Here is a 27,963-nt window from a genome sequence, read left to right as displayed (position 1 = left end):
TAGGTGCAACGTAATGTAGTGTCACAGTGAAAAGTATTTTTAATCTGTCCCATTCTGTGCATATTGATATACGCAAATGCATCCTGTGGCAACTGTGATGCGGTTTAATTTAAGCCAGAGAAGTGCTGCATCGACAGATCATCGATCACACGGTGGTGTAACCGGGCAAATCGCGGCTTGCTAAAATATCGATTGCGCTCTATACAGACGGAGATCTGTTGGAGGCCTAGCTTTATATCGAAGCTATCAACTTGAAATTAGGTACAGTCGTAGCATCTGGGACCATGAGGAGATACACGTCTGGTGAGAGCCATTTTGGTCTGTTAAGTTGGGAATATGTGCTCAGATCGAGCGCGCCGCAACGACCCCTGATAATTGACCAAAATCGCATATTGGAACAATCTTCAGGTCAAGTTACCACTGTTATTAATATTGAGCTCTTCACTTAAGCGTCTGGACCACATAAAGTCTAAGACTAGTTTGGTATACTATGGCGCCAATAATACATACGGCAGCAATAACGTCCAGCGCGACATCATCTTACTCTCCAACGCGGTCCAGAACCGAGTCACCAACCGGGCCACCCGACGTGCTACCGCCATCCTCGTCAAATAATCCACGAAACATACATGACAGTCTGTTCCTACAGCGCGTGCGCCGACTGTCTGACACTAGAAACGGCACAATTCCGGGCGAATTACCGGCAGATCATGAAATAGACGCGATTGTAGCACGGATCAGCGCCAAGCATGCCGTTCGGGGCGTAATTGTGATAGACGTGGAAAAAGGTGGAATTATTCGCTCATCTATGATTGATACGGACGGTGGTGGCGTTATATTAGGAAAGAACAGGACTAGGAGTGGGGAATCAAGTGTCGAAGGGTCAATTAAAGCTGAGGGAAATGAAGGCGAGGAAGAAGGTGACAGTGATCTAGTAGCTAAATATGCTACTATTTGCGTACAGTTTGTGAAAACTGCTGATGAAGTGGTTGGCCAGTTCTTTGAAGAAGACGTAGGTGGCTCTTCCGTGCACAACTATTTACGGTACTAACAGGTTGGTAGGATGATTTGAAGCTCCTACGACTACGAACCAAGGAGCACGAGTTAATGATTGTGCCTGGTACGTGACTTTCCGTCTAACAAAGTAATTCACAACTGACATTGCCGTGCGTAGATCCTCGATTTATATTAGCAGTTATCCATGACGTTCATGCAAAATAGCAATATCTATGCAATCGGTGAAATAAGGGAGCGGCATCTTGATTTCAAATTCGCGGTGTGCACATCCGTTGTTAGCTCGGGAAATCGGTTTATTTTGGATATTATGCACTAATATGGGAAACGCAAGTAAATCAATGCATCCGGTATATCCAATATGCAAATATCGTCGTGCGAGCTGCAGTTACAGAGGCTTGTACAATGCCAGCCGGCCAATCCTCTCTCCAACATCTCTCACTATGCAGTATCGGTAATTAAAACCCCCGTTCTGTTCCACCTTTGCCCATGAGAGACTTGCCATTCCACTGCCTTTGCCCTCTTTCAAATTAAACCCACCAGTGGTTACGAATCCGATCAGGAAACCACGCTTGGGGCACACTGGATACTAAGACAACATTAGAACTGATCAGCAACTCGTCGCCAAAATGGACATTAACATACTTCAGATGATTCCGGCACAATCTTACGATTCTGTTTTAGCCTCATCCATTTACTTCTTTCCTTGACAGGAATGCCATAAACACGGGCTCTCGGACACGGCACTCCCCTACCAATCATGATGACCTGGGCTGTAAATAGCGCTGTCGAGAGAACTAGCTCCTTTCGCAACTTATTTCTCTCAGATAGAAGTCTGGATAAATTGGTAATCATCCATGGTTGGCTCGCTGTCGACACGGTCGACGCCGAAGGCTTCAATGACCCAACAGGAACATTCTCGGTAGTTGATCCAGAATAGGGCATGGTTACATGAGACTGGTGCATTAATGGTTCCTTCGACGGATCATACAAGTCTTTTGCGTCTGAATGCAGCAGAAATTGCCAGTCACAGCTAAATGGATTTCCAACTTCCCCTTTCTTTTCACCATTCCCAAGATCCACGTTATCATAAATGGTTTTCTTGCTTCTAGGCCTATTCTTCCACTCCTTCTCGTGTAGAGTCGTCTTTTCTTTCTCTTCAGCCTGACCCGCCGATGTGCCAGGAAAGTCGTCCGGGAAGTAAGGAAGCATCCGTTCGGACAAAATTTGATGATACTGCTGTAACCCGCCATACATTGTGTAGGCAGGAATGACCAACTTTTTGAAAAATATGGCTATCCATTGCCATGGGAGGAGAAGTGATATTCCTCCATTTGCACGTCGGATCATTATCGCAGGAATTGCCACATCGTCGTTAAAAACCAATGATTCTTTCTTCAGCTACATATATATGTTAACAATCAAGCAGGAACAAATTTCACAATATCGACCTGTCATACATGAATTTGAGAGCCACTGGCAGCATCCACGGCCCTAGAACTCGCGGCCCGGCGTTGCTTCAGACGCCCATGAGCAATTTTTGCGTGCTCGACGCGAATGCTGCGGCCCTCACTCGTAAACAAAGGAGACCGTGTACTTCTTCCTAGATGTTGAGAAATCCCGTTAAGTTTCATACTGATAAGAGTTTGCTGGGACACGTCACGGTGCTCCCACGACGTGAGCTTGCGATCACGCGATGGCGCTGATCTATTCCAGTCGCGTCAGTCACCTAGGACAAAATTAATCAGGTATTAGATGAGCATACATTGTCCTTGGATCGAAATACTTAAGAGGAAAAACTGCCCCTAACGGAATTTGCTTTGGATCTCCTGCTGCAGTTGCTGCGCTCCACGCTTCCTGTGCGCCTGTCAGTATTCCCTCGTTCACGAACGCACGTGAGCTCACATGAATTGTAGAATCATTGTCCAAATGTAAACGGAGATTGTGTCCAATAACTTTAAGTGACTTTGGTCCAAATATGTCAATTGAGCCAATCGCAAATCGGCAATCTTGAACCTCTATGCCGGGATCCGGATTCAGTTCCTGTTCCCTGGTCATCTTCACCAGTGACAAAAGAATCTTCCACGTATCTTCAAATATAGCGGGATGAGTTCGAATGAGAGCTCTTCTATTTTCGTTCTCCATATCCAGGTTCGGTGTAGGCTCAAAATATATGATAACTTCGCCGATAGCACATTGTATCGAGTCGCTCTTACCAGGTTCTGTGCAAATACCATATATAGGCCCTTCAAATGCTCGGACTCCCAATAAGTGCGATTTTCCACAAGCTTTGCCTTTGGATATTATATGGACGATATTGACCACGCTGTCATGTCTTCCTTGCAATATCATTGTTGCATGATAACTTGTGTCGAAAACTATGCCACTTCCATTTTGGCTTGCACGATGAGTTGGACGAAAGCATTTCTCATTAGGGTGAGACGGTATAACATATCCCCATTTCTTGACCATGTGGGCACGTTTTGCATGCCACAGATGTGTAGGTAGCCACGTCTTGTCCTTTTGTCTCCTCTTAAATTTGCGTTCCATAATCACCTTAGTGGCCAGCTCATTGATACCAACGGGATATTTGCTTCTCCTGCGATTATAGTGGTATGCCTTCCGCTGCCGCGCGAAATATCGTAGTTTTAAGGCTGTATCCCGACGGAGATGCAAACGCGTTATACGCTGTCGTTTCTTGGGTGCTATTGGGATTCCGCTCTCCTTGTATTCTTGCTGAGCTCGATCACGAAATCTGGGGGGTAGGAATCGTATGTGGTGACTCGCGGCTCGACGTCTCAATGACCTTGGAACAGCTTGAAACGTCTGCTGCTTCTGTAATGCCCTACCGCACGCGGAATTAGGTGATAAGTATTTCGTATTAAAATACTATACACTCATACCTCGACTTGCGCATGGAAGCAGACAATTGCTGAATTTCGAACTTCCTAGAGGAAACAAATGCTCCGACATCAAGGTGCCCGTTCTTCAGACCTATCCATATTTATTGAGCATGGTGAATAAGATTTCGTTCACAGGACCATACGTACTTGAATCGGATGGCTGTGATAATATAGTTCTCGCATTCATCACCTTCACACGCTTAAACGCGTCTCGTTCATCATTGCCATCGTCTGCAGTTCTCTTATTGCCCGATCCGGGCAAGGTGGTCGATTCCGATGATCTAGCTTGCGCTTTCGGCAGCATTATGCTCCCTAACCGAGTGTGACAAAGTTAAATGGTAATCTGCAATTAGATCATGCAACTGCGATAGATATATTACACCGTTTGAAACCACATTCAGTCTCTTCTCATCGTCCACCCATAATGGTTAACGCGTCAAATTGTGTTACCCTGCTTGCAGTGACCCGGCTGTACTCGTGATCTCGTAGTCACGACTATCAAACGGTCCTTGTGATCTGAGTGACCTGTCAACCAAAGAGGAATGGACAGCATTAGGAGACTAGCCAATCAGAGGTGGTGGCTTATCGGGACGTGCAGGGGGCCAGCCTTGATACAGTTAGGCCATGTTGCATGCTAGTCTGGAAACAGTTAGAACAGCGTAGATTTGTGGCGGCACTAAACCATAACCGGGCCCAACATAGCGCATGTGCAAAGTTGAGGCAGTTCCTGGGCTGCTTGCTGATACTCCGCTCACCCATCGCGATCACCCACGACGGTCAGGCGGATTTCACGCTTGTTTGCACGAATTTTGGTTCCTGGCTCTCCCATTTTCGCATCTCATCGCCGGTCAGAGGCTAGCATAAACACTCACAGTCTTCGCGTCAGAGCACCAACAGTCGTCTCTTGAGAAACACTAACGGCCCGCACCGCGCGACGCCCGCCGCCGCAGAAAACACGATGCCTGCCAGAGCGACCTCACCACCATCGATATCATCTGCTTCGTCATTCGTGCACAAGCCATTTCGTTTCTGGCAACGCCGACAAGAAGATCATGCCTCTGCTTTCTCACAGTCAAAACGCCGTCGATGGTGGTCGCCGGCGTCGTTGAGACGATTCGCGATATCCTTATTCGGCTTTAATGTCTTCCCTGTTACAGTCCTCGCCGTGTCGACATATGCTTCCCTTCTTATCACCACCTACGTCATCCAGTTCGCGAACCCGCAAACATCATCACCAGCTGCTATTTCCGCCGCTCCTGGTTCATACTCACCAGATGTCGAAACTGCGTGGTACGATTTGCAGGTAATTTCAGAAAATATTCACCCCTACAATTCTCACGCGAACGATTATGTGCACGATTACATAGTTAATCGGACGTATGAGATTTACTACAAGTCCCAGTCTGGTCGTATCGAAGTCGACAATGACTATGGTCGTAATGTTACATTCAGACAGAGTGACTTGTGGAACGCCTCGGCACCATCTGGAAAGATTATTTATTATGAATCCAACAATGTTTTGGTTAAAGTCAATGGTCGTGATCCATCACTATCAGCTGTTCTTGTGTCTGCTCATTTTGACAGTGTTTCGACAACCTATGGTACGACCGATGATGGAACTGGTATTGTTACTTTGTTGGCACTTGTCGAGCACTATGCGTACGCCGAAGAGGCTCCCTTGCGTACAATTATTTTCAACTTCAACAACGCAGAGGAATTTGGCTTGTACGGCGCAGAAGCTTTTTTCTTTCACCCGTGGTCAGAGCTTCCATCGACGTTCTATAATCTTGAGGGCACTGGTGCTGGTGGTCGTGCCGTACTTTTCCGCGCTACCGATTATGGTGTTGCCGATCACTATTCTGCTGCTAGCACGCCACATGCAAACTCGCTACTCCAGGAGGGTTTTGAACATGGCGTTATTAGGTCTGAGACTGATTATCGCGCTTATGAGGATCATGGACTTCGTGGAATGGATGTCGCATTCTATACTCCTCGTTCGGTTTATCACACAAAGGGCGACAGTATTCAGGGAACTACACGCGGCAGCGTTGAGCACATGCTCACGACATCTCTCGCAACTGTTGACTCTATGGCCGAGGATCCAGATATTGACAACTCGTCCAAGAGCAAGGCTGTTTTCTTCGATTGTGCGTACTTTTAGGTTCAGCATGAGGTAGTTTAATTTTACTTACTTGTAACAGTGCTTGGTTCCGCGCTCTTCGTCGCGCCAGTTCAGACTTTCTTTATCGTTGACACCGTGATGTTAGTCGTGACGCCGATCATATTGTTTTTGCTTCTTTTCGGACTCGCCAAATCTCGCAAACTTAATCTTGGCCGACGTGGTTGGGGTCGATTCCCGCTCTCGATTATCATTTCAACCGCTATCCTGTTTGGCGTTCTTGTCGGTCTCAGATATGCGAACGGTCTCATTTTCTACAGCCATGTCGGCTTGCCATTCATTGCGCTTGCTTCGCTGTATTTCGTTCTGAATTTCTTCTTCCTCGCTGCGGCTAACCGTGTCAAACCAGTGAGACATCAGAAGTTTAAGATTTTGCTTGAGCTATATTTTCTTTGGTGGATTGTTCTCGTGTATGCCAACGTTGAGGAGAACCGCATGTCTGGAACAGGCCTTTATTGGGTTACGTTCAATTTTATTAGTGTTTCTTTGGCATTATTGATGGATATTATTGCCCTGTATTTCGAACCTGCTGCGCCTATGTACTTCATGGCTCGCGCTGAGGTTATCGGATCAGAGCAGCATTATATGAACGCTCACAATGATGAGATTGATCATATTTCTCCCCAGAGTGAGCACGACGATGATGAGGATTCCGAGGACGCGCCATTACTGGGAGAGACTGCTAGTGAGCAGAATCTCAGTTTTACCAAGAAATTGGAGATGCGTGGAGATTATGTTTGGTTATTTGAATTCTTGATTCTGGTTCCATTTTCCGTTTTTCTCACTTCGCAGATTGGTTTCTTGGCTTTGGCGGCCGTCCAGCAGACATTACAGGAAGGTGGTCCAGCGATCTATAACGGTATGTAATTGATAGCGCCTGTAGTGGAAGAGCTATGCTGACGGCATCAGTTTACTTGAGCTTATTCGTGTTCATCATTATCTTGATGTATCCAATCCTGCCGTTTATGCACAAGATCCACTTCGTCGTTCCGTTCGTTCTCTTATTGGCTTTCACTGGTACTTTCATAGCGTCCTGCTTCGTATTCCCATTCTCATCAGAGAAGCCGTTGAAGGTGTCGTTTGTTCAACAGGTGGACTTAGATAACTTGGATGCCGGCGCGGTTGTTACGGTAACTGGTCTCAAGCCGTACGTGTACAACATCGTCGAGGATCTGCCGTCCGTTAAGAACTACTCTGAGTACAACGTCTATTGCAAGGACACTATTGCAGGCAATGTTCAGAAGTGCCAGTACCCCGGTCTTTATCCCAATGTTACCTACGGATATCCATACGACTGGCTAAACGTGACGATGTACAATTCGACGTACAACTTCACCGACGACGGCACTTATACTAGCAGTGCTACATACTCCACCTACACTGCAACTGCTACAGCTACCTCTGAACCGAGCGGTACTGTTCTCGCTGATTTGACTGATCGACCGTGGTTTAGCACCGATGTTTTTGTCGAGAAGCGAGATTTGGTTGATATCGCTGAGGAGGATGTCGGTGACAAGGGTACGTACTACAACGCAACGATCAAGATCTTCGTGAACAACAGTCGATCATGTGTCATGCAATTTACACCGCCATTTGATTCCTTTGAGTTCACAGGCTTTGGGCCGTATGAGAACTCGACCAAATACAACGAGACCGATGAATTCACGGCGCAGGAACTTTCATTCGGCAAATATGTAGTTACGAGTGTCAGTGTGACAACTAATTACACTAACTACACCTTTGCGGAGCCATTGACGTGGGATGGAGGTATCGACAAGATTTCGATGTTTAAGCTGGACTGGTACTCTCCGTTCATAGTATCCCTTATGTGGACGGAGAAGGAAGATATCACAGACGCTACGCAATCCGAGATGGATTATTTGAAGGTGTACGTCGGCTGTCAGTGGGCGGAGTGGAAAGAAGGCAAGATTCCCGCCCTAGATGAATTAGACATGTATCGACCATCGTGGGCCGCTATCACGAAGAGCGGCAACGGATTAGTCGAGGTGTGGAAGGAGCTTGATCTATTCGACGAGGACTACATTTACTTCAACGAGACTGAAGTCGAGGCCCAAGTCAACGTCGCAGTCGTGGATGTATAAGATAATTGGATGCTTTTGTTAGTCTTTACTGGTTCCTAAAATTTGCCTTTGTTTTGTACAATGTGGGTGTATGGATGACTTTATTTTAGTTTTAAGTGGTGTTATTTCCTTACAACTATCTCTGCTTTTATTGATCCATATGACAGCTTTTGGTTTTAGAAGAGGTGGTACTACATTAATACTTTTTTGACTAATTGTTACAGTTGTTTGGTGTGGTTACAAGTTGAATGCAACATCGTAGGGATCTGGGATCATGTACTGAGTGCTTTTCATTGTATTCTCCTTGGGTTATAGACTATGTATAATTTGATAACTATATGATTTTTTTTTTCTCGCAGTTTAGGGGTTGGTTTCATTTATGTTTGCTATTCTTTACTTCTACATGAGCATGTGCTATTAGTTGGTTGTATCTTGGCTTTGTGTTTAGGATCGAGTAATATACACGTAACTTATACCTATTTACCCAACTGTAGTCAAGCATTCACCTACTTAGACCGACCCAATAGTCGCGTATCGACGCGACAGCACGAGTGCTGAGCATCAAGGCAGGGCAGACAGTTCTGAGTTCTCCAGAGTCTAGACTAAAACTAGCCTTCACGTGCGACTTGGCTCGAGACATAGACGTTCGCTGCGTCGAGGACCAACGCACAGCATCGGCTCGTGCAAATGTCTTATGAAAGGCATGGGCCCGCCCCGCAATTAGACATTCCTTCCTGACGCGCCCTGCGGCTGGTAAGATCATCGTGACTAGATAAGGCGATCGTTCATTTGAAAACACTAATTACGCAACTATCGCGGACAATGTCACATCGCGCTTACGCTTGTTCTCAAGCCTGCTTTGTCTGAGTGGTCATCATGTCTCGAGGTGAGAGTTTGTCCCGCACTGCGATGTCTTCGGATAGGCCGACGTGGCATGGCATTGCTCTCGTTCAGACTCTCTAGCGTATCTAATCGCAGGTCCGGTGGGTGCGGCTCCGACATGTCTTTGGAATAATATTTCACATGTGCATCACAACTACGAGAATCGACAGAGAGGTTAACAGACGCCATTAAGAAGCAAATTTCTGCCTCGTAATTACATATCATTACTGCGTAGTACGAATTAGTTGAAAAGCGAAAGCAACGGGCTGCAAAGTCTTCAGCAGGAATATTCTTCAGCAGGAGTACTCAGACTATGCATACGATTCTGAGATTCTGTCGAGATCATGCAAACGCACCTCCAGTCTCCTCAGATGTCAGTCTGGGAAATTTCACCGAGAACTGCTGGGAATAGACAAGAACAACGGCCGAAACTAGTGGGATGAGGCTGTCATATTTTGAAGTTCGGCCGCGACTATTTGCGGGATTTTAGTAGACTAGGTCCGCTTTCGCTTGCAAGATGATAGATTTTTCACATGCAAATAGACGCCAATTTGATGGCGAACAACTAATTCATCCCCGACTTGCTGACTTGCAATAAAGCAATACCGGGTCAGAAACGAATCGACGCGGGGGGAATAATTGGCAGGCCGGCCGGCGAACGGATTTTATGTATACAAACTGGTCCCGCTCGCCGTCCGAGACATCTCACGATGAGCCGATCGCTTACGACCTGCTAAAATCGGCAGCTTGGGCCACGACTTCGGCATGCGCTTGGCAGGGCAGTGCATACAGTTCGTTGAGTGTCTATGCTTAGTAGGCAGCCACGACAGCTCGGTTGTATATACTGGTATTGGATCGTCTGCCCAACAGGTGCGGAGGTGGCTTGCGGTCTTCATAATAAGATATTGGGCCGCTGGACGACATAGGTGCCCTTAACGGATGCGAAGAGGTATCTCTAATCATCAACACTGCCGTATATATTAGCTAGACACGCGGCACAAGATGACGAGTTCACACCTGCGTATGCGACAGACAGAGGTGCCGAAAAAGCACCGATGAAGTCGGGGACAGATCGTGGGGCGTACATAATCTGGTGTGTCTCAGCGCACAGTCCGCAGCATGTTCTCTCAATTTCATGTTCACCATCTTAATAAATTGTGCCCAATAAGCTTCCTGATTTTCGAAGCGACAAAACAATGGCCTTGCTAGCAGCAGCAAGAACGCCATGTTTTTGTGTTGCTGCTGCTCTCGAGCTAACGGTCCGCCTAATAGGGAAGTCTAGAGCGATTTCAATCTCTCTACCCGTCATCGAAATCCTGTCTAGGTATCACGATCTCGTCCTCGTGGAGAGAAATGGCGCGCACAACAACCGTAAGGATCACAACGTTGCTAGTCAGCGCCGTGCCCCGCACTTGGTCAAAAACAAACTGACGATCGTAGTTGTGCCGTTGCTGATCCAGGTCAGCCCGTCGACGCACGGGAGATCTACAAAAAGTTTTACAAGTGCTTAACATTTCACGCAGAAGGCATACAAAGAATCAAGCTTAACGGCCCGCGTTGCGGTTTCTACTTATCGATAAGATAGAAGATAAAGCCGAGCAATGACCAGACGATTGCACAATATTCATTGCGATCCAAAAACTGTGCTCGTCGCTAGATTCGTCCCATGTGGTCGACTGACCTGCTGGTGACACTGATGGTCATGAGATCATACTGACGCCATTATTGTCACAAACTCAGGGGCAGAAAATGAGCGAGTCAGGGACAAATCTCGCTCACGCGTGATCACAGACCACGCCTAAATCACGGTACCTGACGCCCTGTAAGTGACTAGGTGTGCACTGCCACGTTTGGGCGTTCCGAAGTCAAGCTGTGGCCGGATAAAGACAAGACCAAGAAACACCCCCACCCAGGGGCTATATGCACAAGCCACGTCCAAAGACGGGTCCGGAGGACCCACCAGCCCGGCTCGCCGCCGACCGTGGCAACTGTGGCTCATGTACAGGTTTTCGTTATTCGACTACTCTCTTGAGATTCTGACTCGGCACCGCTGTCCGAACGGACACCAAACTCGATCCCCCATCCGGCCTTGGAATAAACCTGCCCATAGCGGCAAAAGTGTTACGAACTATTATTATTGAGCGAATACACGGGTGGACTCGGCTCGGAACGCGAATCAGACTAGACCACACTCAGCCTGTCCGTCTCACCAGTTATATCGCGCGAGTTAATATGACTTGCATAGAAAGCAGTGGCTTGCCGCCAGATGTGCCAGTACAATGAAGTATTAAAGCTGATCTGTCCAGAAGCAAGCACGCACCTTCCAGCATGCAATGTACAGGCGAATTAAGCGGCAAGCCCTTTCGCGGCCACGAAGTTCTCCACGCGGTTTGTGTTTATAGCAGACCTAGCATAGCAATTCTTGATACCTGCTAGTTATTCACGCGATGATGCTACATATGTGGTGCCATCACATGCACATTACTTCGGGACATGTCGCTCTCGATCATTCCGGATGGGCTAGGGTAGTCGCTTCTAGGGTGTGGCCATCTATCTTTCTTTCCTGACCAATCGGCCGTCTTTCCCAGAGTCAATTGATTCCGTCATCCAGATGTGGCCAAATAATGCACACGATTTAGGACGCGGGCAGGGTCCGAAAAAAACGGAACTTGGCAGCCGGACCACTCCCTCGTCTCTACGGAACGGATCAAATATGCTTTGCTTGCAGAATCGCGCTTAAATCTAAATCTCGCCTGCCTACTGCTGTACAACTGTCGATCTTTTGCCGTTCCTGGGATGGGGCTAGCCAGAACATGGCCCCTGCGTGGATGTGGTCGGCTTGCAAATATACGTGCGAAATTGAGATGGCATCCGCGATGGCGGGTGGAGCCCAAACACAAGCCACGAATTATTAAATCCTGGCTGGCTGGCTGGCGCAATCATAAATGACCCAGCGACGAGCTCAATGTGACAAAAAGTAGAAGCAGGTCAGATGCGAAAACTGCTTTTTATCCGTCTCATTGGAGTTAAATTCTAGAGCACAGAGTTTAGCTGCTAAATATGCGAGCCCGCCGTTGCTTTTGTTTTGGCTTGGAGCAGTAAATTGTCGGTACGTTGCGCTACTTAACAGATTGAAGCGTCTTGCCAGGGTCCAATTCGAATCCACTCTTTGCTTCTACACATGTCGAACCCAACCTAATTAATGACTACTCTCCCGGAAGGCCCCACAGAGACCTCGGCCAGCCTAGACTGGTGTCCGCACTATACAAACACTGCCCTGGTCGGTCAAGCTGGTACTCGGTGGCGGCGACACGTCGCTACGAGCTTCATCAGTAAACCCCACTTTAACGATACTCGATCCCCGATATAGCAATAAGTTCTGGTGCAGGAATCCTAAAAATTGGTGGAGAATCAGTTCGTTTATTACGATCAAAATTGATGTCCAGATTGCATCGGCTTAACAAGGTTTGACTGTACTGTAATAATGTGTTTACACCGTTAATACGGTATAAGTCGACATTTGTCGCAGCTCGCTTATAGGGTTCCACCTGTAAGCCTTGATTAGTTTATTTATCATTGGTCGGAGCAGAAAACATTATATTACGTATTGACTTCTCTTGCTCGCGCCGCGCACCGGCAACAACTTCGATCCTGGCGGCCATACATTGTAAAATTGACTTTTGGGACCTGAGATTAGCCGACCCGAAGGATTTTCGCGCCGGAACCCAAGGTTTGGCCATTTATGGGCCCAAAATTAGGTGGCGTGGCGCTAAAAGCTTAATTTAAATCAGGCCCACTCTACTGCTCCGACGAGCTTGATTTGTGGTCGCCGACGGGCAACGTTATGAGTTTGATTTCGCGGATTTAAAGTATAAGCGTGGTGGCCTATGACACAGTTTCGTCAACGACGGCGATGGATTGTCCGTGCTGATATTCTCTGGCACTTCACGTTGGATTTCAGTGCGGTTTGCAAGTTTCGCGCTGGATCGATGCTGGCCCGGAAAAGGCGGTTCAAGTGAGATGTTAACGAGTGCGAGCAGTAGATACTTTGGATTGTCTAGCGTAGTCGCTTCGTCAAGGCATAATTCGGTTTTCAGGGCCGCGATATTATGCCCCTGTTTCAATCTGTAGTTTCATATCGTCGTGCAATCGTCTTTTTTGATCATCCTTCGCTAATAGAACCGACCAAGGCACGCCCAGGTGCTAGCTGCGTCAATTCGCTATTACTGCAGATCTTCGGACGAGATCCACAGTAGTGCTGGTGGCCAGAAGTAGACTGCATGACGGTGAAGTGACGTCACGTGAGGTGGAGTCAAGCTGACATGTGCAGTGGCGTAACTCCGAATTTGCAATCAGATGCGTGATTTTGTGTGTATATTCATCCCTAAAAATAGAGTTCAGCAATAAAAGAACCTCGCTTGCTTGTTGCTATGCCATGTTCAAATTCTTGAACCGAATTACAGTTACACTCGTGAGCTTTGTGAAGCTGATTTTCTGCTGCTTCGTCTGGTCTTTGTTCAATTTAGTTGGCAGGGTCAGTCTGGCGCTATACCAGTGGACTAAGCAAGCACTATTTAGAGTTCATGCAAGGCACGGGTCCACCGCACAAAACACACACAAGCATCGGCTCCCTAGCGCCGGGACAATTCTGCAAGCTATCATGTTACATATTTGCACCACTGAGAATTAAGCGACCAGGTCACCGGGGTCGGTTTTGACAGGTCGATGATCAAGATCTGAATTGTATTCTTGGTTATATTGTCGGGCTTGGCCGATGTTGTGACCATCAGTTTGGATGGCGCTCGCGACAGAGCTTAGGGACAACATTGCCGTACGGGAATCGAATGTCTAGAGTGCCAATTGGCATCAAAGATGGTCGAGGTCGATGCAGATGCATGACCGGGCCAGTCGATCAGTATAGTGTGGTTGACTGGCGGGCTTCTTCGCTGCCGCCGCAGCCTCTGTTCGTTGGGTGACCTTCAAAGCTCCACGGCAGATTCCATACTTAGTGCGGGTCAGACGTTGCCTGCGTTGCCTTCGTGATGAATCACCACTTGGAAAGTATTCTGTAAGCTACAAGTCTAACTGAAGACCAGGCACACTGATACAGTGATACTGCGTTAGAACGTCATCGTGAGATATATTAGTTGGACGTTGCCGCAACAACTCCGCTTCTACCAAATGAAATACCATCTTATACACGTCAATCGCCTGACGGCGTGTCCATATTATACCTCATAGAGCATTTTATTTAAGACTGCATAAACGAAGTCGCATGTGTTCATCTGTTTCGTACGCATGCGTATCCGCCCAATGTATGTAGAACGCCAAAGTTGCTGAATATTGTCTATATGCTTTCATTATATATATTGGCACGGACAAGCGTGCGCAGTGGAATTTTGGCATGACAGGATATTCACAGTGCCGCTGTTGGGTACGTGAGATTGAGATGGATTTACATTTCCATGCCGGGGTTCACCAATGGGAAGAACATAAAATTATTGTGCGAGGAACGGGTCTCCGCGCCGCTAAACCCGCGCTAAAGCAAGAAAAGCAATACGCGACCAAAAGTGTGGACGCGCCCGTGGCAGACAGCTAAAAAGCAAAGTGGGGATGGCAGCACGAGCTTGCCTATTCGAGCAAGTCCCTGCGCGTGTCAACGGGCACCACACGCAGGCGCGTGCCTTCGTCGGCAAAAGTTCTCTCAAATTTTATAATCGTTACGCCCTCCAACTATTGCGTCGTCGCTCGCTGCCCAAACTTGATAAAACGACCGCAACGAACGTTTCTGGGTAATAGTCTGTAGCATCAATCACTCTACCCCGATTGGCCGCATTCTGGCAGCATCGCAAGGGATGTTTGTCGAATAAAAAATGCATACTCCCGGCGACAGGGTCTGCTGGCTCCACAGGGCTGCATAGTTAAGTTTACCGGCCTGGCGGCTTCGTACGCGGTGCCTGAGACAGATGTATCACTGAGTGCGTGACCAACATCACTGGAACCCTTTTTGCAAAGAGTCGTAGTCGATCTGCTACTGGCACTCAGATGGTCGCTAGCTAGAGTAGAGTTGTTTGAAGTTCATGCTAGAACTTAGTTTGATGGCGTCCGGTAGTAGTAGACACCTTTGCCCGCAGTTTCGAGGACATGAACTGTTGACTACTATTAGCATACGCAATGCTCGGTTCGAGCGGTAAGCCACTCTCAATATGCATGTAAATGCGGGAGCTTAGCCCGAAACGACTAGCCAAAGACTGCGGAGACGAGTCTAGCGGGTGGCGTCGGCTCTAACTGTGTTTGGATCGACTCTTCGATTGCCTCTCATTTAGCGTGACGTTTGGGACATCCCGTTCTCTCGCTCGGGAGGCCCGGCCGCGACTGTAGCTTCACAGCATATAGAGTACGTGCGTGGGAAAACAGTGCTCTATAGAACCCTGAACCATGCTTGCGAGTTTGCCGCGAAATTGGGCCAGAGCGAGAGCGGGCTGGACACTATTTGGCATATGCGGACAGCCGAGAGGGCGACGGCGGCGGAACGGGCAAATGTCGGCGGGCGACGGCGAGTGTCCCCGGAGCTATTCCTGTTTAGTTAGCGTAGTCACCTACGCGCTAGGGTTAAGTCTCGTATTCCCTTGCCGCAGCAAATTAGCACAGCCGGTGGCAGAGGCACCAGCCACATGGAACCCGCCGCACTCGTGGCGCTCACATGCGACAGCCAGACCAACCACGCGACTGCCAATGTAGCGGCGCCCGGTGGCGGTGCGCTTGGACCGGCAGGTCTCATTCTGCATAGAATGTTGCATTTGCAGCGATGTGGTGGCTTCGGTGGTGGCTTGGTGACTGTGGCGACGGCTCTGACCCGGCGCGTGCATTGTGTCCAAGGCCAGGTCAGGTACGGGTCCGCCGACAGCACTAGCTTGTAGTTCCGACCACCGCATGTGCACGCCGCCGGGTGCTCCGCTGCCTCGTCTCGTCGGCAGGCGCGCTCGTCCATTCATTCATGGCAGGCTCGCTCCCTCATCTCGCTCGTTCGCCTGAGTCGACTCTTGCTTTGCTATCCCCACCGGCCTGGCCGTTTACCATCATCCGTGCTTCTTCTCATCGCCTCAGTACTGCTTTCGTTTGTGTCGTGTGTACTATTTCCCACTTCTACATCGTCCAGAGACCAGTGCGACCGAATCTCGATCGTACCGATTCCTGGCCGCCATCTCCAAGCTTGCGCATGCTCACTCGGCCGTCGTCTGCCACTTCGCCCACCTCGTTCCATATACGTCCCTGTGAGGACTCGATCATCGATTGTTTTAATTAATCGAAACAAAAATCACATCGCCAGTCACACTACCGCGGTTGCACAACACAATCGCGTCGCCGTCGAGAACTTCGACGGCAATCCGACAAGACGGAGAATCCTACAACGATCGTCCAGGCGACGTCCAAAGTCACGCCGCCGACTCCACCGCCTCATCACCACCAAGCTCTTGATTTGAAAGCATTTGCTTACTATCAGATTCTTTCCCCTTCGCCGCCTATGGAAAAAGAAGACATCGCGATGCCGAATGCGTCGACTCTACTCGGCGACGACTCTACATCCACCTCGTTTGACACAACTGACGCCTTTTCGTCCCGGTCGCCCGAAGATGGCTCCGGCCCAGACTCTCTGTCTTCGTCGCACTCGGCGCGGCTGTCGTTTCTGTCAAAGTCGACGATTACGAATCTTCCAGATTTCGACAGTCCCGTAGACGAAGAGTTCTGCAAACAGGGCCCACTGGAGACCAAAATATGGCGGCTGTATTCAAAAGCAAAATCGACTCTGCCAAATCAAGAACGGATGGAGAACCTGACGTGGCGAATGATGGCGATGTCTCTCCGCAAGAAAGAGCGACAGCAGCAGTGTCGGACACAGTAAGTTTATTTTCAGAGTTTTGCAACGCCGACCCACTTTGGACATCTGGTTTCTGCGCTGTCTTTATGTTCGCAAATCTCGTCTTACTTACGCATTGGTCATGTAGAACCACAAGCGGATCGACGGCTCACACAGTCATCAAGAAGTCACCGGGGGCAACTTGGTCCGCCGCCAGCCCGGTGACGTCTGATGTCGGCAACGCCTTTATTGACGAAATCACGTACACTCCATCGTCTATTGTTGGGTCGCCTTCTGGATTGACAGTCTCACCGTCTTCCGAACCTCCATTTCACACATCTCATGCCACCAGCTCAGCGATTCCCATCAAGTCTGGCCGGAAGTCAGAAAAGAAAGAGCATGCTTCTGTGGTTACCTTCGATCTGCCTGGAACCCAGTTTGATTTTGAGTCGATGACCCACAAGAGCTTATTGGATGACGATCGATCGGTATGTTTGATGTCTGATTACGGTGACATTGTGCTGGAATTGCTAATGGGCCATGCAGGGCAAAAAGCGACCTGCAAACTTTTCACCCATGGTCAACCCAAACGATGTGAACGGCTCGGGCATTCCAGACTACAGTCTGGACGACCATGATTCTGTCAGCTCGTCATTCAATCCTTCCCACAACCCGTTTGCTCTCGTCGACGGCTTCTCACATGGCGACGATATGGGTCTCTCGACGAGTGCCAACCATAGCCTTGCCTTCTCACCCGTGGCATCTCCTGTCAACAATAACCGCGGTCCTACCTTCCCGATGTACAGTAATCAATCCCTCGCTTCATCCGTCACCTCACAAGACTTTTACTCGCCACCGCCTTCGGGCCCACATTCAACAGTTTCGACCCCACACCCTATTGCCGAAACTCGGGAATCACTGTTCTTTGACACAATCACGACACACGAGCCGGCGCCAAATCGACGGACCATGAATTTTCCCACATCGCGACCCAACTCGCATCCCTCTCGTCCTGGCCTGTCGCATTCATTCAGCTATTCTGCTGTGCAGGACGGCTTTCCCCCTGCGCCCCCAGGTCAACATACACCGGGTGTGTCATCCAGCAATTTTTATGGTAATGGAGGGTTCAACTTCCAGCATGTTGATCCGTCTCAAGTCTTGCATCCTGAGTTTGGCATGGGAAAGTCGCTGCCAGATGGACGGGGTAATATGTTCCAGTTCATGGACGCCGACCTGGACGACGAAGACGGCGCAATGTTCAATGGTTCGAATCCGGGCTCTGAATTCCTTGATCTGCCTAATGATTCGGATGTCATCGGTATTCAAGTTCCAGGCAACAATGTGCATGAGTGGCATGGACATCAGAGTAGCGAGTCAGCACCAACGGGATTCCCAATGGCTACGTCCTTGCCAGCGCGATCAGGATTTACTGGTCCGTCTAGTATAAACGGCATGCAGGATGCCTGGCCACAACATCAGCCGAACGGGTCTGGACTAAGTTCGTCGGTGCACGATCTTCAGAATCGAACAAATCAGGACAGCTTTGGGCGAAAACAGAAGATTGCTCGGACCGCGTCGTCTACCAACACGGCATCTTTGCTACAACAGAATCTCACCCGAAGGATTCAATCTAATCCCGGTACTCCACCAGAACAGTTTAGTCCGAACAGCACCGGAACGAACAGCTCAACTACGGCGAGCACGACGGCTAGTAATGGCACTGCGGCAACATCGACCGGAAGCACCTCCGCAACCACAAGTCCCAACTCTGGTGGTAGTCTGGTGAGCAGCAATGGTAACGCGGTGAGCAACGGCAATGTCAATAGTCGACCAGCAAACGCCTTGTCTCCTTCCGGTACCATCGATCCCAAGAATCCAAACATACAACCAAACGGTCAGCCGACGACCTGTACAAACTGCCATACACAGACCACGCCGCTCTGGCGGAGGGATCCAGATGGTCAGCCCCTGTGCAATGCGTGCGGGTTGTTCTTGAAGTTGCATGGCGTTGTTCGGCCCTTGTCGTTGAAGACCGATGTCATCAAAAAGCGAAATCGCGGTGGCGCAGGCGTGGCCGGTGCTGTCGGCGGCGCATCTGGGCTGAATAGGTCAGGATCGAAGAAAGCAGTTAAAAAGAATGCCGTCGTCGCAGTTGCTCCTGGTCCGATGCCGATTCGGACCGATTCGTCAGAGAGTCCACCAGCTGGTGCTACCGCGATCGGTGGTACTCCGCGCGTTCCGGTCATGACTCCGGTTTCATTCCAAACTACAACTCCGCCTGCGCAGAGTCAGCCGTCGCCACAGCAGTCGCAGGCTTCACCATCGCAGCAGTCGCAACAGTCACCTCCTCGACAAATTCAGTCACAGAGGCCTTCGCCGACCGCATCGCAGCCTTCTCCACCACAGCAGCCTGTTCTACCGGGAATGTCCCCAGTCCTGAAGGTGGAGGATGACCCTGAAGCTGCGAAAACCGCGCTGAATCAAAAATCGATGGCGGCAGCGGGAACAAACGGTAACCAATGGGAGTGGTTAACGATGTCTCTGTGAACGGCGGTTTTGGTTTAGCGGGCCTTGTTGCCACATGCTGGTTGTAAATGCGGTTATTATTTGGTTTATTGGTTTGGTTTCTTTCGAGGAGGCTTATGTACATTTAACGCACATTGTATATTTCTCTTTGCACACCTTTTTTTCGGTTCGTGTTTTTGTTTATCACAAAAGAAAGTTCCGCGTGCAGTGATATTGGATTTGATGTTCTTTGTTGAAATGGTTTCATTTTACACGGATTTTTATGCGATAATTTGTTTTGGATAAGTTTTTGTTCTTTTTACGCTTGTTACGGGATATCTTTTTGTCGTGTAGAGTTTTCTTTGGTTGCCTTTTTGTCGGGATATTTGCTACATATAGATATTACGACTTTCCATGTCTTCTCTTTTACCGCTTGTGTAAACGGACATATTAGGGGTTATATACTTTTAATTTTTGTTTTGAATTGGTTTTTGTTTTACATTATATATACTGTGTTTTTTGTGAACTTGATAATACATTATCATTGAATATGATTCGAAGTCAGTTCTTCTGGTCAAGCCTGCCACAATTTGAGCTTGTGCCCGCCACAACCACAAATAATATTCTTGCACTCTTGCAAGATCTGCGCATGTGAAGTCAGATACCATTGGCATTTCCTGCCCGACCAAAAAAAAGAAAAAAAGGAAATTGGACAAGTCCGGAATCGAACCGGAGACCTTTCGCATGCGAAGCGAACGCGATAACCAACTACACTACATGCCCTGACATACTACAGCTGACCCGGAATCAGTTCCATGGTGCAAATTTAAAACTCTACCCTAACCCTGGATCCCGGGTAATTGTACTATGTATGGCTATTATGTATGGGTGCAGTCGAATGCGGTTGTGGTACTATTGGTATCCGCGAGAAAATATTATTCGCCGAATCCAGTTTCCCAAATTACACTATGTAATATTGATTCGAATAGGTTTATAGTTATAGTTGTATTTCACTGAGGATAATGACGTCATTCAAAGGGTTTGGGTGTAGTTTGGTGGTGCAATTTTTGGCGCAGCCTCGGATCCTCGGTCCTCGGCATGGCGTCGGCAGTCATGCGGCTTCCGTTTCCCCGCGTGAACGGGTTCGTCTGAGTAGCAGGTGATCGGTATAGCAAGCAAAATGCTTCAGTTAGAAGGCCAGCATTCATTGCGGCAACAGTTGAGCATGTTCGCGCCTGCAGTCGAGATGTCTCGATACTGTAATTGGCCAGGTTTCCTTCGCGATCGGCCCGGTCGTTGACAGGTTTTGCGATCTTCTCGTTGTCCCACGGACGTTGTTTGGCCCCTCGTGCGACGTCCGCCGCTGCCCCGCGCATCCACGTGCCGCCCGCGTCGTTCAGTCAATATACATAAAAATCAAGAGATGCCATCGGGGCGCCTTTTCTCCTGTGATCTCTTATTATTGCGACACCAAAATTCTCTACGCTCACCTCTCCCCATGATCCACATCCGATCGTCTCCTCGTGTCTATAGTGCCACGGTATCGAAGGTACGTTGTTAGGTCGAAGCTGGGGAATGAAAATGCTGACTGACAATGATTTTTAAGATGACAGTCCCTGCAGCACGCCCAATCCGTTTATTCGGCTCCGCTAGCATGAATCCTGCTGCTGCCGGCACAGCGGCGAAGCCCAAGGAGCACATCTACGTCGAGGATCCTAAAGGCGGCAGGATGCTCCGATTCCAGGAGTCCCTCCCTCGTCTGCCTGTCCCGACCTTGCACGAAACCGCCGAGCGCTATCTCAAGTCTGTCCGTCCCCTAGTCTCGCAGGACCAGTTCAACAGCACTGTCAAGGTCGTGCAGAAATTCATTTCGAACCAAGGCGACGGCCCGGTCCTGCAAAAGAAGCTACTGGCCAGATCCGCGGACCCGAACGTCAAGAACTGGGTTTACGACTGGTGGAACGATGCCGCGTATCTTACCTACCGCGACCCGGTTGTCCCGTACGTGTCGTATTTCTACGGCCACAGGGACGACAAAATGCGCACGACTCCCGCGTCCCGAGGTGCGGCGATTGTAACGGCGGCGCTGGAGTTCAAGAATTTGATTGACACGAAGGAGCTGGAGCCTGAGCACTTGAAGAACAAGCCAATGTGCATGGACTCGTACAAGTGGATGTTCAACGCCTCACGAGTCGCAGCTCCCCAGAAGGACTACCCTGTTAAGTTCTCGTCTGTGGCTCCTGAAAACAAGAACATCATCGTCATCCGCAAGAACAGGTTCTACCTTCTTCCCCATGAGGTTGACGGCGTCCAGCTTTCCACGGCCGAACTGGAGATCCAGATCCGGAAGATCATGGAGACCGCCGACGCACAGCCAATGGCTCTGGCCGTCGGCGCCATCACTTCGGCCAACAGAGACAAGGGAGCCGATTATCGCAAGGATCTTCTTGCCTCCGACCCGATCAACGCGGACCTTCTTTCGAAGATTGAAGCGGCATCATTTGTGCTGGCACTGGACGATGCCACGCCGTCCTCTTATAATCAGCGAGCTCGCCAGTTCTGGCACGGCGACGGCGCCAATCGATGGTATGACAAACCCTGCCAGTTCATTGTTTGCAGCAACGGCGTATCGGGTTTTATGGGCGAGCACTCAATGATGGATGGCACACCGACATGCAGACTGAACGACTACGTTTGTGACGTTATTTTCAACAACAAGGTCGATCATGGGCCATCAGCTGCTTCGGCGCGCAATCTGCCCGAACCTGTCGAGCTCAAGTTTGTCATTTCCGATGCTTTGAAGGCTGATATCAAGGAGGCTCAGGACGACTTTGCCGCCGTCATTGCTTTGCACGAACTTGACGTTACTGCGTTCAAGACATTCGGCAAGAACACCATCAAGAAATTCAAGACTTCTCCCGACGCATTCGTGCAGATGTCGTTCCAGCTCGCGTACTACCGACTGTACGGAAAGATTCCGGCAACGTACGAATCAGCTACAACACGGCTCTATCAGCTTGGGCGAACTGAAGTCTGCCGATCCGCATCGTCCGAGGCCCTCGCATATGTCCAGGCGTTCGACGATCCTAAAGTCGACAACAGCAAGAAGGTTGCTCTCCTCCGGGCAGCTCTGGCCGCGCACACCAAGTACATTGGCAGCGCTACCGCCGGATATGGCTGCGACAGACACTTGTTTGGCCTCAAGAATCTCGTCGAGAAAGGTGCTCCATTGCCAGAAATATTCACCGACAAGACGTACGGATACTCGACTACGTGGATCCTCTCCACGTCCCAGCTTAGCAGCGAGTACTTCAACGCCTATGGCTGGTCACAGGTGACTGACGAGGGCTACGGTATCGCGTACATGATCAACGGCAATTCATTGCAGTTCAACGTCGTTTCGAAGCACAAAGACTCGCCAGGAATGGGTGCTGCGATCGGCATGGCTCTGACCGACATGGCTGAACTATTTGAGACCGAGCTTCCTCCCAAGGCGAAATTGTAAGTTATAGTTATAAACGGTCCGGCTGTGGTTTGGTGTTTTTGTGGTGGTTGTTTTGTTACGGTAATGTTGTGCATTATGGAGTAAATTGTATTTCTGCTGCGATAGAATGACGGATTTAATGAAATATGATGGACACTATTGCGATATCGACCCTTTTGGATAATCCGAACGCCTGCTTAATTCCCCCCAGTCCTAGTATACAAATTATTTAGACGCTAAATCTAACCGTTCGTTTCCCGCCACGTTTGCCGGATCCAGAGTCGCCGTCGTCGGCTTCGGATTTGGCTCCGGCCTGATTCCCGTGCTTCCGCTTCGAATGCTTGATCTCTTTCTTTTTCTGTTCAAGCCGATCGACCTTTTGCTGTTCTCTCTTCTCGACCTCCTTTCGCTTGGCGTCCCGGATCGCCTCCAGCTGCTGGGCGCGCTCGATCTTGGTGGCATGGATCTCGTCCATGCGAGCAGTGACGACGGTCAAAACTTTGGTCAACGTGTCCTTATCGTCGGCAAACACCTTCCCCTTCTTTCCTCGTCTATGCACGATTCCGGCCGGCTTCAGGGCCGTGTTCAGCTTCAACTGGTCGACCGCGGCTGCCGCCGCCGCCGCCGCCGGCTTGACCACGTTCTTCGTGGCCGCCCTTTTGCCGCCCTTGCCGTGTGCTTGCGCCCGCTTGTCGACGCGCACGTTGCCTAGTGGGCCGTGGGTCTTGATCCGTGTCGTCTTGCGTGCCTTGCGGGTCAGCCCGTCGGACGACGACTTCGGCCGGACGTGGGATGACAGCGCGTTGGCGGCCGCGTGGTCCGACGCCGGCGCGGCCCTGACCATCGGTTTCTGACCGCGCGGCCGCGTCCGAGTGTTGCTGTGCTTTCTGGACACCATGCTGGTTCTCGGCTAGTTGGCGGTGGGATGGTGTTGCTTGTGGGGGATTGACTAGACGGAGAATTTGCTCGTCCTCGAGGGTTTTTTTTTTGTTGGTGAACACTTTGCGGCAGGGTAATTTGGGACTTTATGAGCATGGCCAAATCAGACAGATCTCGGCGCACTATGTTCTGCTAAATACAGGTTTGCCTTATTACGCACGAATTATTCGAACATATTTTCTGCATGTATTAGTGTGCCATGTTATTACCAATGCACTTAATCATCTCTCCACGCGATGAGGACCTCGTCGGTTCTATCCATGACAGTTAGACGGTGCCGCCGGCAGACCCCAAAAAATGGACGTTACCTAAACCGTTGGGTGCAAACAGAGTCGTCCAGGCTCGTTCGGAACCCAGTTTCGTAAGCAAGTAGCCCGGCATGAGCAATCATGATCCCGTTGTCGATGCAGAACCGCTCGTCGGTGGCATACACGGCGCCGGCCCTGTCGCGGGCCATGATGGCCATCATGTCCTGCAATCGCTGGTTACAGCCGACTCCGCCGACGATTAGGACCTGCTGGCTGCCGACGTGGGCCATCGCGCGCTCGGTGATCTCGACGAGCATGGCGAAGATGGTTTCCTGCAGCGAGAAGCACAGGTCTTCTTTGGTGATGATCTCGCCGTCTTCCGCGTACCGCGGGTTGCCGCTAGATATGTCGTTCGCGACGCCGTCGATGTATGCCAGAATGCCCGACATGGACACGTCCATGCCTTTGACGGTGTATGGCAGTTCGACGTAATGTTTTCCTCTGGAATCGATGGTCTGTCAGCTTTTTTGCACGTCATTAACACAATAATCGGCGTACTTCTTTGCTAGAAGCTCGATGTTGTATCCCGGACTCGGGTCGTTGGATATCTGTAGCGTTCGGGCGAATCTGTCGAGGCAGTTGCCGACAGCCATGTCGAGCGTCTCGCCAAATATGCGGTATCTGCCGGCCGATTGCCGATTAGCAAAAACTTTGAAAGCAAAAAAAAACCAAAAAAAAAAAAATTGTGGCCTACCGCTGGTGCGAATACGCAATGACCTGAGTGTTTCCGCCAGACACATAAAGCACGACCGGGTTATTCGCGCCCGTGATTTCACGGCCCATCTCGATGTCTGCCATGTCATCAGTTCTTTGCGCACAAACTTTCGAAAAGCCACGAATCACGTACGGCCAACACAGTGATTCACGCCGACCAGAGGCTTGTCCCACATCATGCTTATCGTCCGAGCAGCAATCGCCACGCTCTGCAACGGCGCGCCCATGCCCGGTCCCTGCGTGAAGCACACGCAGTCGATGTCGTCGGGCGTCAGGCCACTCGTCTTGAGCGCGTCCTTGACGAGCTTGACAACGAACGTGCGGTGATGTTTGGCCGTGTCCCGGGGCAGGAAACCTTCGCCTGGTGGAGTGATGTACGTGTGCCGGATGTTTGCCAGGATCTCGGCCGGCGGCCGCGGACCCGCTTTCCGGCGGGCGAAGTGTCTGATGATGCCGACACCGAGCTTGTTGGCCGAGCCTTCGAGGCCGAGCGCAACCGTTGGCCGGTCGATGGCCGGGAGCTGCTGTTTTGACGGCATTTCTTGAATGTGCTGGGCGTAGTTGAGTGCGTGGCTCGAACTTTGGAAAGTGTTCGCGTCCCAGCCAGCGCCGCAGCTGAGGGTTGAGGCTACCGCGTGGGATTCGGATCTCGACTACGAGCGCGCAACAACGATCGTACAAGGGTAAGAAGTCGACGGTCAGACAAAAAGGAATCAACGGGCACTGACGCGTGCTGAAGCAGTTGCATTGACGATTTCACGGCATGTCGTAAACCGACGAGGATACGACTACAACTCTGGCCGGACCAACCACACCGCAAATGCCAGAACGAGCCCAGCCAATGCCAAAACAAGGATCGTCAAAACGGGAAAAAGGCGGCGGTGGCCGGCCTGATTTTGTGACGCCGGAATACATTGCCGCCCAGCGGGCCAAGCGGGAGCAGGCCAAGGCCGACCGGGCGAGACGCAATGCCGAGCAGGGGATTGCGGTCGCGGCCGAGCCGGTTTTCGACACGAATTTCAGAAAGCGGCCGATGCTTAGTGTTTGCGGCAACGGCGGCGGCGGGATCGAGAGTGGCGGGGTTGTCGACGTCAAGATCATGACGTATAATGTGAGGTCGGAATGTCTCTTAGATTTGGGTCGGTCGGTTGCTAATAGGAAAACGCGTATATAGGTGCTAGGACAGGCGCTGATCCGAAGGAAGCTGTTTCCGACGAATGGTGGGGTTCGCCTGACAGGATTATATTTTTGCGCGTCAACTAACTGATTAGGCGATGCGTTGAAGTGGAGATGGCGGTCGAAAATGCTGCTGGCAGAGTTGACGTATTACGACGCCGACATCATGTGCCTACAGGTAAGGACGACAGCGCGACAGTAGGCTCGAGAAGGTATTCTGATTCTCGAGGCAGGAAGTCGATTTAGCCCACATGGACACGTTCTATGGCCCCGAGCTCCGGAGACTCGGGTACGAGTTTGTGTTCCACCGCGGCGAGGGCAAAAACCACGGTCTTGCCTTGTGCTGGAAGACGTCGTTGTGTTCGCTGGTCAGGTCCGCGTCTGTCGACTACGACAAGGACAATGGCTACGATCCGGCCGATGTCGACGCCAGGCCGACAATTCCGCAAGCTCGAACCAGGAACGTGGCGTGCTTGGTCGGGTTGAAGTTCAACCGGCCGGACACGGCCGGGCTGGTCGTCGGCACGACCCATTTGTTTTGGCATCCTCATGTACGAACGTCTTGTTCTTTTGGTTCTTTTTGCGATTCATGGCGCTTACTATAATCAAGGGGACGTTTGAGCGCACGCGACAGGCGGCTGTGCTGGTGCGTAATGCGAAAACGTTCGCGGCCGAGATTGATGGTGGCCGGTGGCCGGTATTTTTGGCAGGGGATTTTAACAGTCTTCCGTTTGACTCGCCGTATCTGTGGCTCACGAAGCCAAAGGAGACGCGGACCAGCGTGCATTCGGACGAAATCTTGCGCAGTAGCTGGGAGCACGAGTACAAGAAGAAAGAAGACGCGGCCGACGAAGAAGGAGAGGACGACGAGGATGAGGAAGAGACCGACATGCCGGAGGCGGCCGAGCCGAAAATGTTGGTCGAGTTTGGGCCCAACCGCGCTAGAGGCCCGGTCCCGGATCGGCCAGAGCCCGTAGAGGCGTCGGCCTCAAAGGACACAGGCAAGTCCAGTATAGACGACATCATGAGGTTACACGACAACAACAACGTGTTGCTGCGGAGTTTGTACGGGTGTTTTTACAGATATGTCCACCCCGAGAATGCCGACGTCGAGGTGCGAAACGGCGAACCGGCGTTCTCGAATTGGGCGTTCACGTGGCGGGGACTGCTGGACTATATCTTCGTGGTCGAGTATCCCGGCCGGGGTCGGGGTGGAGCAGGCGGTCTTGGGGAGATAGTCGAGGGCGTGAAGGTGGTGGAATTGCTGCGGGTTCCGGAGCCGGACGAGATGGGCGACGAACCGAGCGGGCAGCCGCGAGAGGGCCAGTACCCGAGCGACCACTTGTGTCTGATGGCCAAAGTGAGACTGGGGCAGTGAGTGTTGTAGAATAATATATAGACGTGGTTATTTATTTATTAGATGGCGCTGATCGACAGCGACGATCAGCTTGATTTGGTGTGGCATAGTGAGTGCCGTGGATGGGTAGCGGACTCGATCGTCGCGGGAGTCCGACGCCTAGCGCCGCGTGTTTCGCACTGCCCATTGCACGACGACTACTAGGAAACAAAGTATTACTGTGGATGGCTGTGGGACGTTGAGATTAGGATTCACAGGCCCGGCAAGCGAGAGCTAAAAACTGGGCGACTTTCAGTGGGGCGGCCACATGTCTTGCATGTATCTGCAACAAGACGCGTCCACGGTCCACAACATCGTCAGCGTGTGCAGCGATCAAATCTGGGGTGGTCGTGTGCCTGTCCTCCATCCGGCTGCGTGCAACCCAGCGTGACCGGCTGTTCTGCGTGGATTCTTCCCGGATCGTCGCGGCGATCGACGACGGCCACTAATGCGAATCCGCGGAAACTAGCTGCTGGTGCTGCTGTTGATTAGCTAAATCTGCGGAGATAATGGAATCTGCGGTT

At 50.5% G+C, this 27,963-nt stretch overlaps 9 protein-coding genes and 1 non-coding gene across 10 annotated transcripts; 6 read left to right on the top strand and 4 right to left on the bottom strand.

The window, feature by feature from the left end:
• The first annotated feature begins 78 nt into the window (after nucleotides 1–78).
• On the top strand, nucleotides 79–1,436 carry POJ06DRAFT_93034 (uncharacterized protein). The gene is made up of 3 exons (XM_056191767.1): nucleotides 79–1,012; nucleotides 1,063–1,120; nucleotides 1,175–1,436. The coding sequence occupies exons 1-3, from the start codon at nucleotides 491–493 to the stop codon at nucleotides 1,219–1,221; spliced, it is 627 nt and encodes a 208-aa protein (XP_056044724.1). The 5' UTR covers nucleotides 79–490; the 3' UTR covers nucleotides 1,222–1,436.
• On the bottom strand, nucleotides 1,403–4,104 carry POJ06DRAFT_195491 (ribonucleases P/MRP protein subunit POP1-domain-containing protein; the record flags this gene model as incomplete). Its single annotated transcript, XM_056184994.1, has 7 exons — nucleotides 1,403–1,603; nucleotides 1,660–2,415; nucleotides 2,475–2,721; nucleotides 2,780–2,871; nucleotides 2,920–3,859; nucleotides 3,918–4,008; nucleotides 4,065–4,104. The coding sequence occupies 7 exons, from the start codon at nucleotides 4,102–4,104 to the stop codon at nucleotides 1,403–1,405; spliced, it is 2,367 nt and encodes a 788-aa protein (XP_056044723.1).
• Nucleotides 4,105–4,875: 771 nt separating this feature from the next.
• Nucleotides 4,876–8,198, top strand: POJ06DRAFT_267432 (uncharacterized protein; the record flags this gene model as incomplete). Its single annotated transcript, XM_056189241.1, has 3 exons — nucleotides 4,876–6,064; nucleotides 6,119–6,955; nucleotides 7,006–8,198. 3 exons carry the CDS (start codon nucleotides 4,876–4,878, stop codon nucleotides 8,196–8,198), a joined length of 3,219 nt encoding a protein of 1,072 aa, XP_056044722.1.
• A 5,285-nt stretch (nucleotides 8,199–13,483) lies between these two features.
• Nucleotides 13,484–14,664, top strand: POJ06DRAFT_251024 (uncharacterized protein). Its single transcript, XM_056187349.1, has one exon. It carries the CDS (start codon nucleotides 13,495–13,497, stop codon nucleotides 13,747–13,749), a length of 255 nt encoding a protein of 84 aa, XP_056044721.1. The 5' UTR covers nucleotides 13,484–13,494; the 3' UTR covers nucleotides 13,750–14,664.
• A 1,069-nt stretch (nucleotides 14,665–15,733) lies between these two features.
• POJ06DRAFT_237412 (uncharacterized protein) lies at nucleotides 15,734–19,464 on the top strand (the record flags this gene model as incomplete). The annotated part of the gene is made up of 5 exons (XM_056185951.1): nucleotides 15,734–15,948; nucleotides 16,219–16,333; nucleotides 16,390–16,958; nucleotides 17,066–17,405; nucleotides 17,464–19,464. 5 exons carry the CDS (start codon nucleotides 15,734–15,736, stop codon nucleotides 19,462–19,464), a joined length of 3,240 nt encoding a protein of 1,079 aa, XP_056044720.1.
• Nucleotides 19,465–20,131: 667 nt separating this feature from the next.
• Nucleotides 20,132–20,205, bottom strand: POJ06DRAFT_t36. Its single transcript has one exon. It is a non-coding gene; the product is annotated as a tRNA-Ala (tRNA).
• Nucleotides 20,206–20,920: 715 nt separating this feature from the next.
• Nucleotides 20,921–22,927, top strand: POJ06DRAFT_267430 (acyltransferase ChoActase/COT/CPT; the record flags this gene model as incomplete). The annotated part of the gene is made up of 2 exons (XM_056189240.1): nucleotides 20,921–20,971; nucleotides 21,029–22,927. 2 exons carry the CDS (start codon nucleotides 20,921–20,923, stop codon nucleotides 22,925–22,927), a joined length of 1,950 nt encoding a protein of 649 aa, XP_056044719.1.
• A 104-nt stretch (nucleotides 22,928–23,031) lies between these two features.
• Nucleotides 23,032–24,175, bottom strand: POJ06DRAFT_92835 (uncharacterized protein). The gene is made up of 2 exons (XM_056191763.1): nucleotides 24,154–24,175; nucleotides 23,032–24,099 (listed from the first exon to the last, which is right to left on the bottom strand). The coding sequence occupies exon 2, from the start codon at nucleotides 23,802–23,804 to the stop codon at nucleotides 23,136–23,138; it is 669 nt and encodes a 222-aa protein (XP_056044718.1). The 5' UTR covers nucleotides 23,805–24,099; nucleotides 24,154–24,175; the 3' UTR covers nucleotides 23,032–23,135.
• POJ06DRAFT_92786 (glycoprotease family-domain-containing protein) lies at nucleotides 23,934–25,525 on the bottom strand. Its single transcript, XM_056191761.1, has 5 exons — nucleotides 25,001–25,525; nucleotides 24,848–24,944; nucleotides 24,652–24,774; nucleotides 24,154–24,594; nucleotides 23,934–24,099 (listed from the first exon to the last, which is right to left on the bottom strand). The coding sequence occupies exons 1-5, from the start codon at nucleotides 25,404–25,406 to the stop codon at nucleotides 24,063–24,065; spliced, it is 1,104 nt and encodes a 367-aa protein (XP_056044717.1). The 5' UTR covers nucleotides 25,407–25,525; the 3' UTR covers nucleotides 23,934–24,062.
• On the top strand, nucleotides 25,520–27,685 carry POJ06DRAFT_92826 (Endonuclease/exonuclease/phosphatase). The gene is made up of 6 exons (XM_056191762.1): nucleotides 25,520–25,550; nucleotides 25,607–25,978; nucleotides 26,042–26,087; nucleotides 26,139–26,221; nucleotides 26,277–26,594; nucleotides 26,654–27,685. Exons 2-6 carry the CDS (start codon nucleotides 25,688–25,690, stop codon nucleotides 27,419–27,421), a joined length of 1,506 nt encoding a protein of 501 aa, XP_056044716.1. The 5' UTR covers nucleotides 25,520–25,550; nucleotides 25,607–25,687; the 3' UTR covers nucleotides 27,422–27,685.
• The last annotated feature ends 278 nt before the right edge of the window (nucleotides 27,686–27,963 follow it).

This window comes from Lipomyces tetrasporus (genome assembly GCF_029532465.1).
Source record: "Lipomyces tetrasporus strain NRRL Y-64009 chromosome Unknown POJ06scaffold_4, whole genome shotgun sequence".
NCBI classification, from domain to species: Eukaryota; Fungi; Ascomycota; class Lipomycetes; order Lipomycetales; family Lipomycetaceae; genus Lipomyces; species Lipomyces tetrasporus.
The sequence above is the reverse complement of the archived record's forward strand: the minus strand, read 5'-3'. Positions and strand labels throughout refer to the sequence as shown.

Bases quoted from the DNA above. Each gene is read 5' to 3' on its own strand.
- POJ06DRAFT_93034 (XM_056191767.1), top strand. From the start codon at position 491: ATGGCGCCAATAATACATACGGCAGCAATAACGTCCAGCGCGACATCA. The intron at 1,013-1,062 runs GTAGGTGGCTCT...ACAGGTTGGTAG, and splicing joins GCCAGTTCTTTGAAGAAGAC to GATGATTTGAAGCTCCTACG. The intron at 1,121-1,174 runs GTACGTGACTTT...TGCCGTGCGTAG, and splicing joins CGAGTTAATGATTGTGCCTG to ATCCTCGATTTATATTAGCA.
- POJ06DRAFT_251024 (XM_056187349.1), top strand. From the start codon at position 13,495: ATGTTCAAATTCTTGAACCGAATTACAGTTACACTCGTGAGCTTTGTG.
- POJ06DRAFT_92835 (XM_056191763.1), bottom strand. From the start codon at position 23,804: ATGGTGTCCAGAAAGCACAGCAACACTCGGACGCGGCCGCGCGGTCAG.
- POJ06DRAFT_92786 (XM_056191761.1), bottom strand. From the start codon at position 25,406: ATGCCGTCAAAACAGCAGCTCCCGGCCATCGACCGGCCAACGGTTGCG. The intron at 24,945-25,000 runs GTACGTGATTCG...ATGACATGGCAG, and splicing joins CGTGAATCACTGTGTTGGCC to ACATCGAGATGGGCCGTGAA. The intron at 24,775-24,847 runs GTAGGCCACAAT...ATCGGCCGGCAG, and splicing joins ATTGCGTATTCGCACCAGCG to ATACCGCATATTTGGCGAGA.
- POJ06DRAFT_92826 (XM_056191762.1), top strand. From the start codon at position 25,688: ATGCCAGAACGAGCCCAGCCAATGCCAAAACAAGGATCGTCAAAACGG. The intron at 26,222-26,276 runs GTAAGGACGACA...TTCTCGAGGCAG, and splicing joins CCGACATCATGTGCCTACAG to GAAGTCGATTTAGCCCACAT. The intron at 26,595-26,653 runs GTACGAACGTCT...ACTATAATCAAG, and splicing joins ATTTGTTTTGGCATCCTCAT to GGGACGTTTGAGCGCACGCG.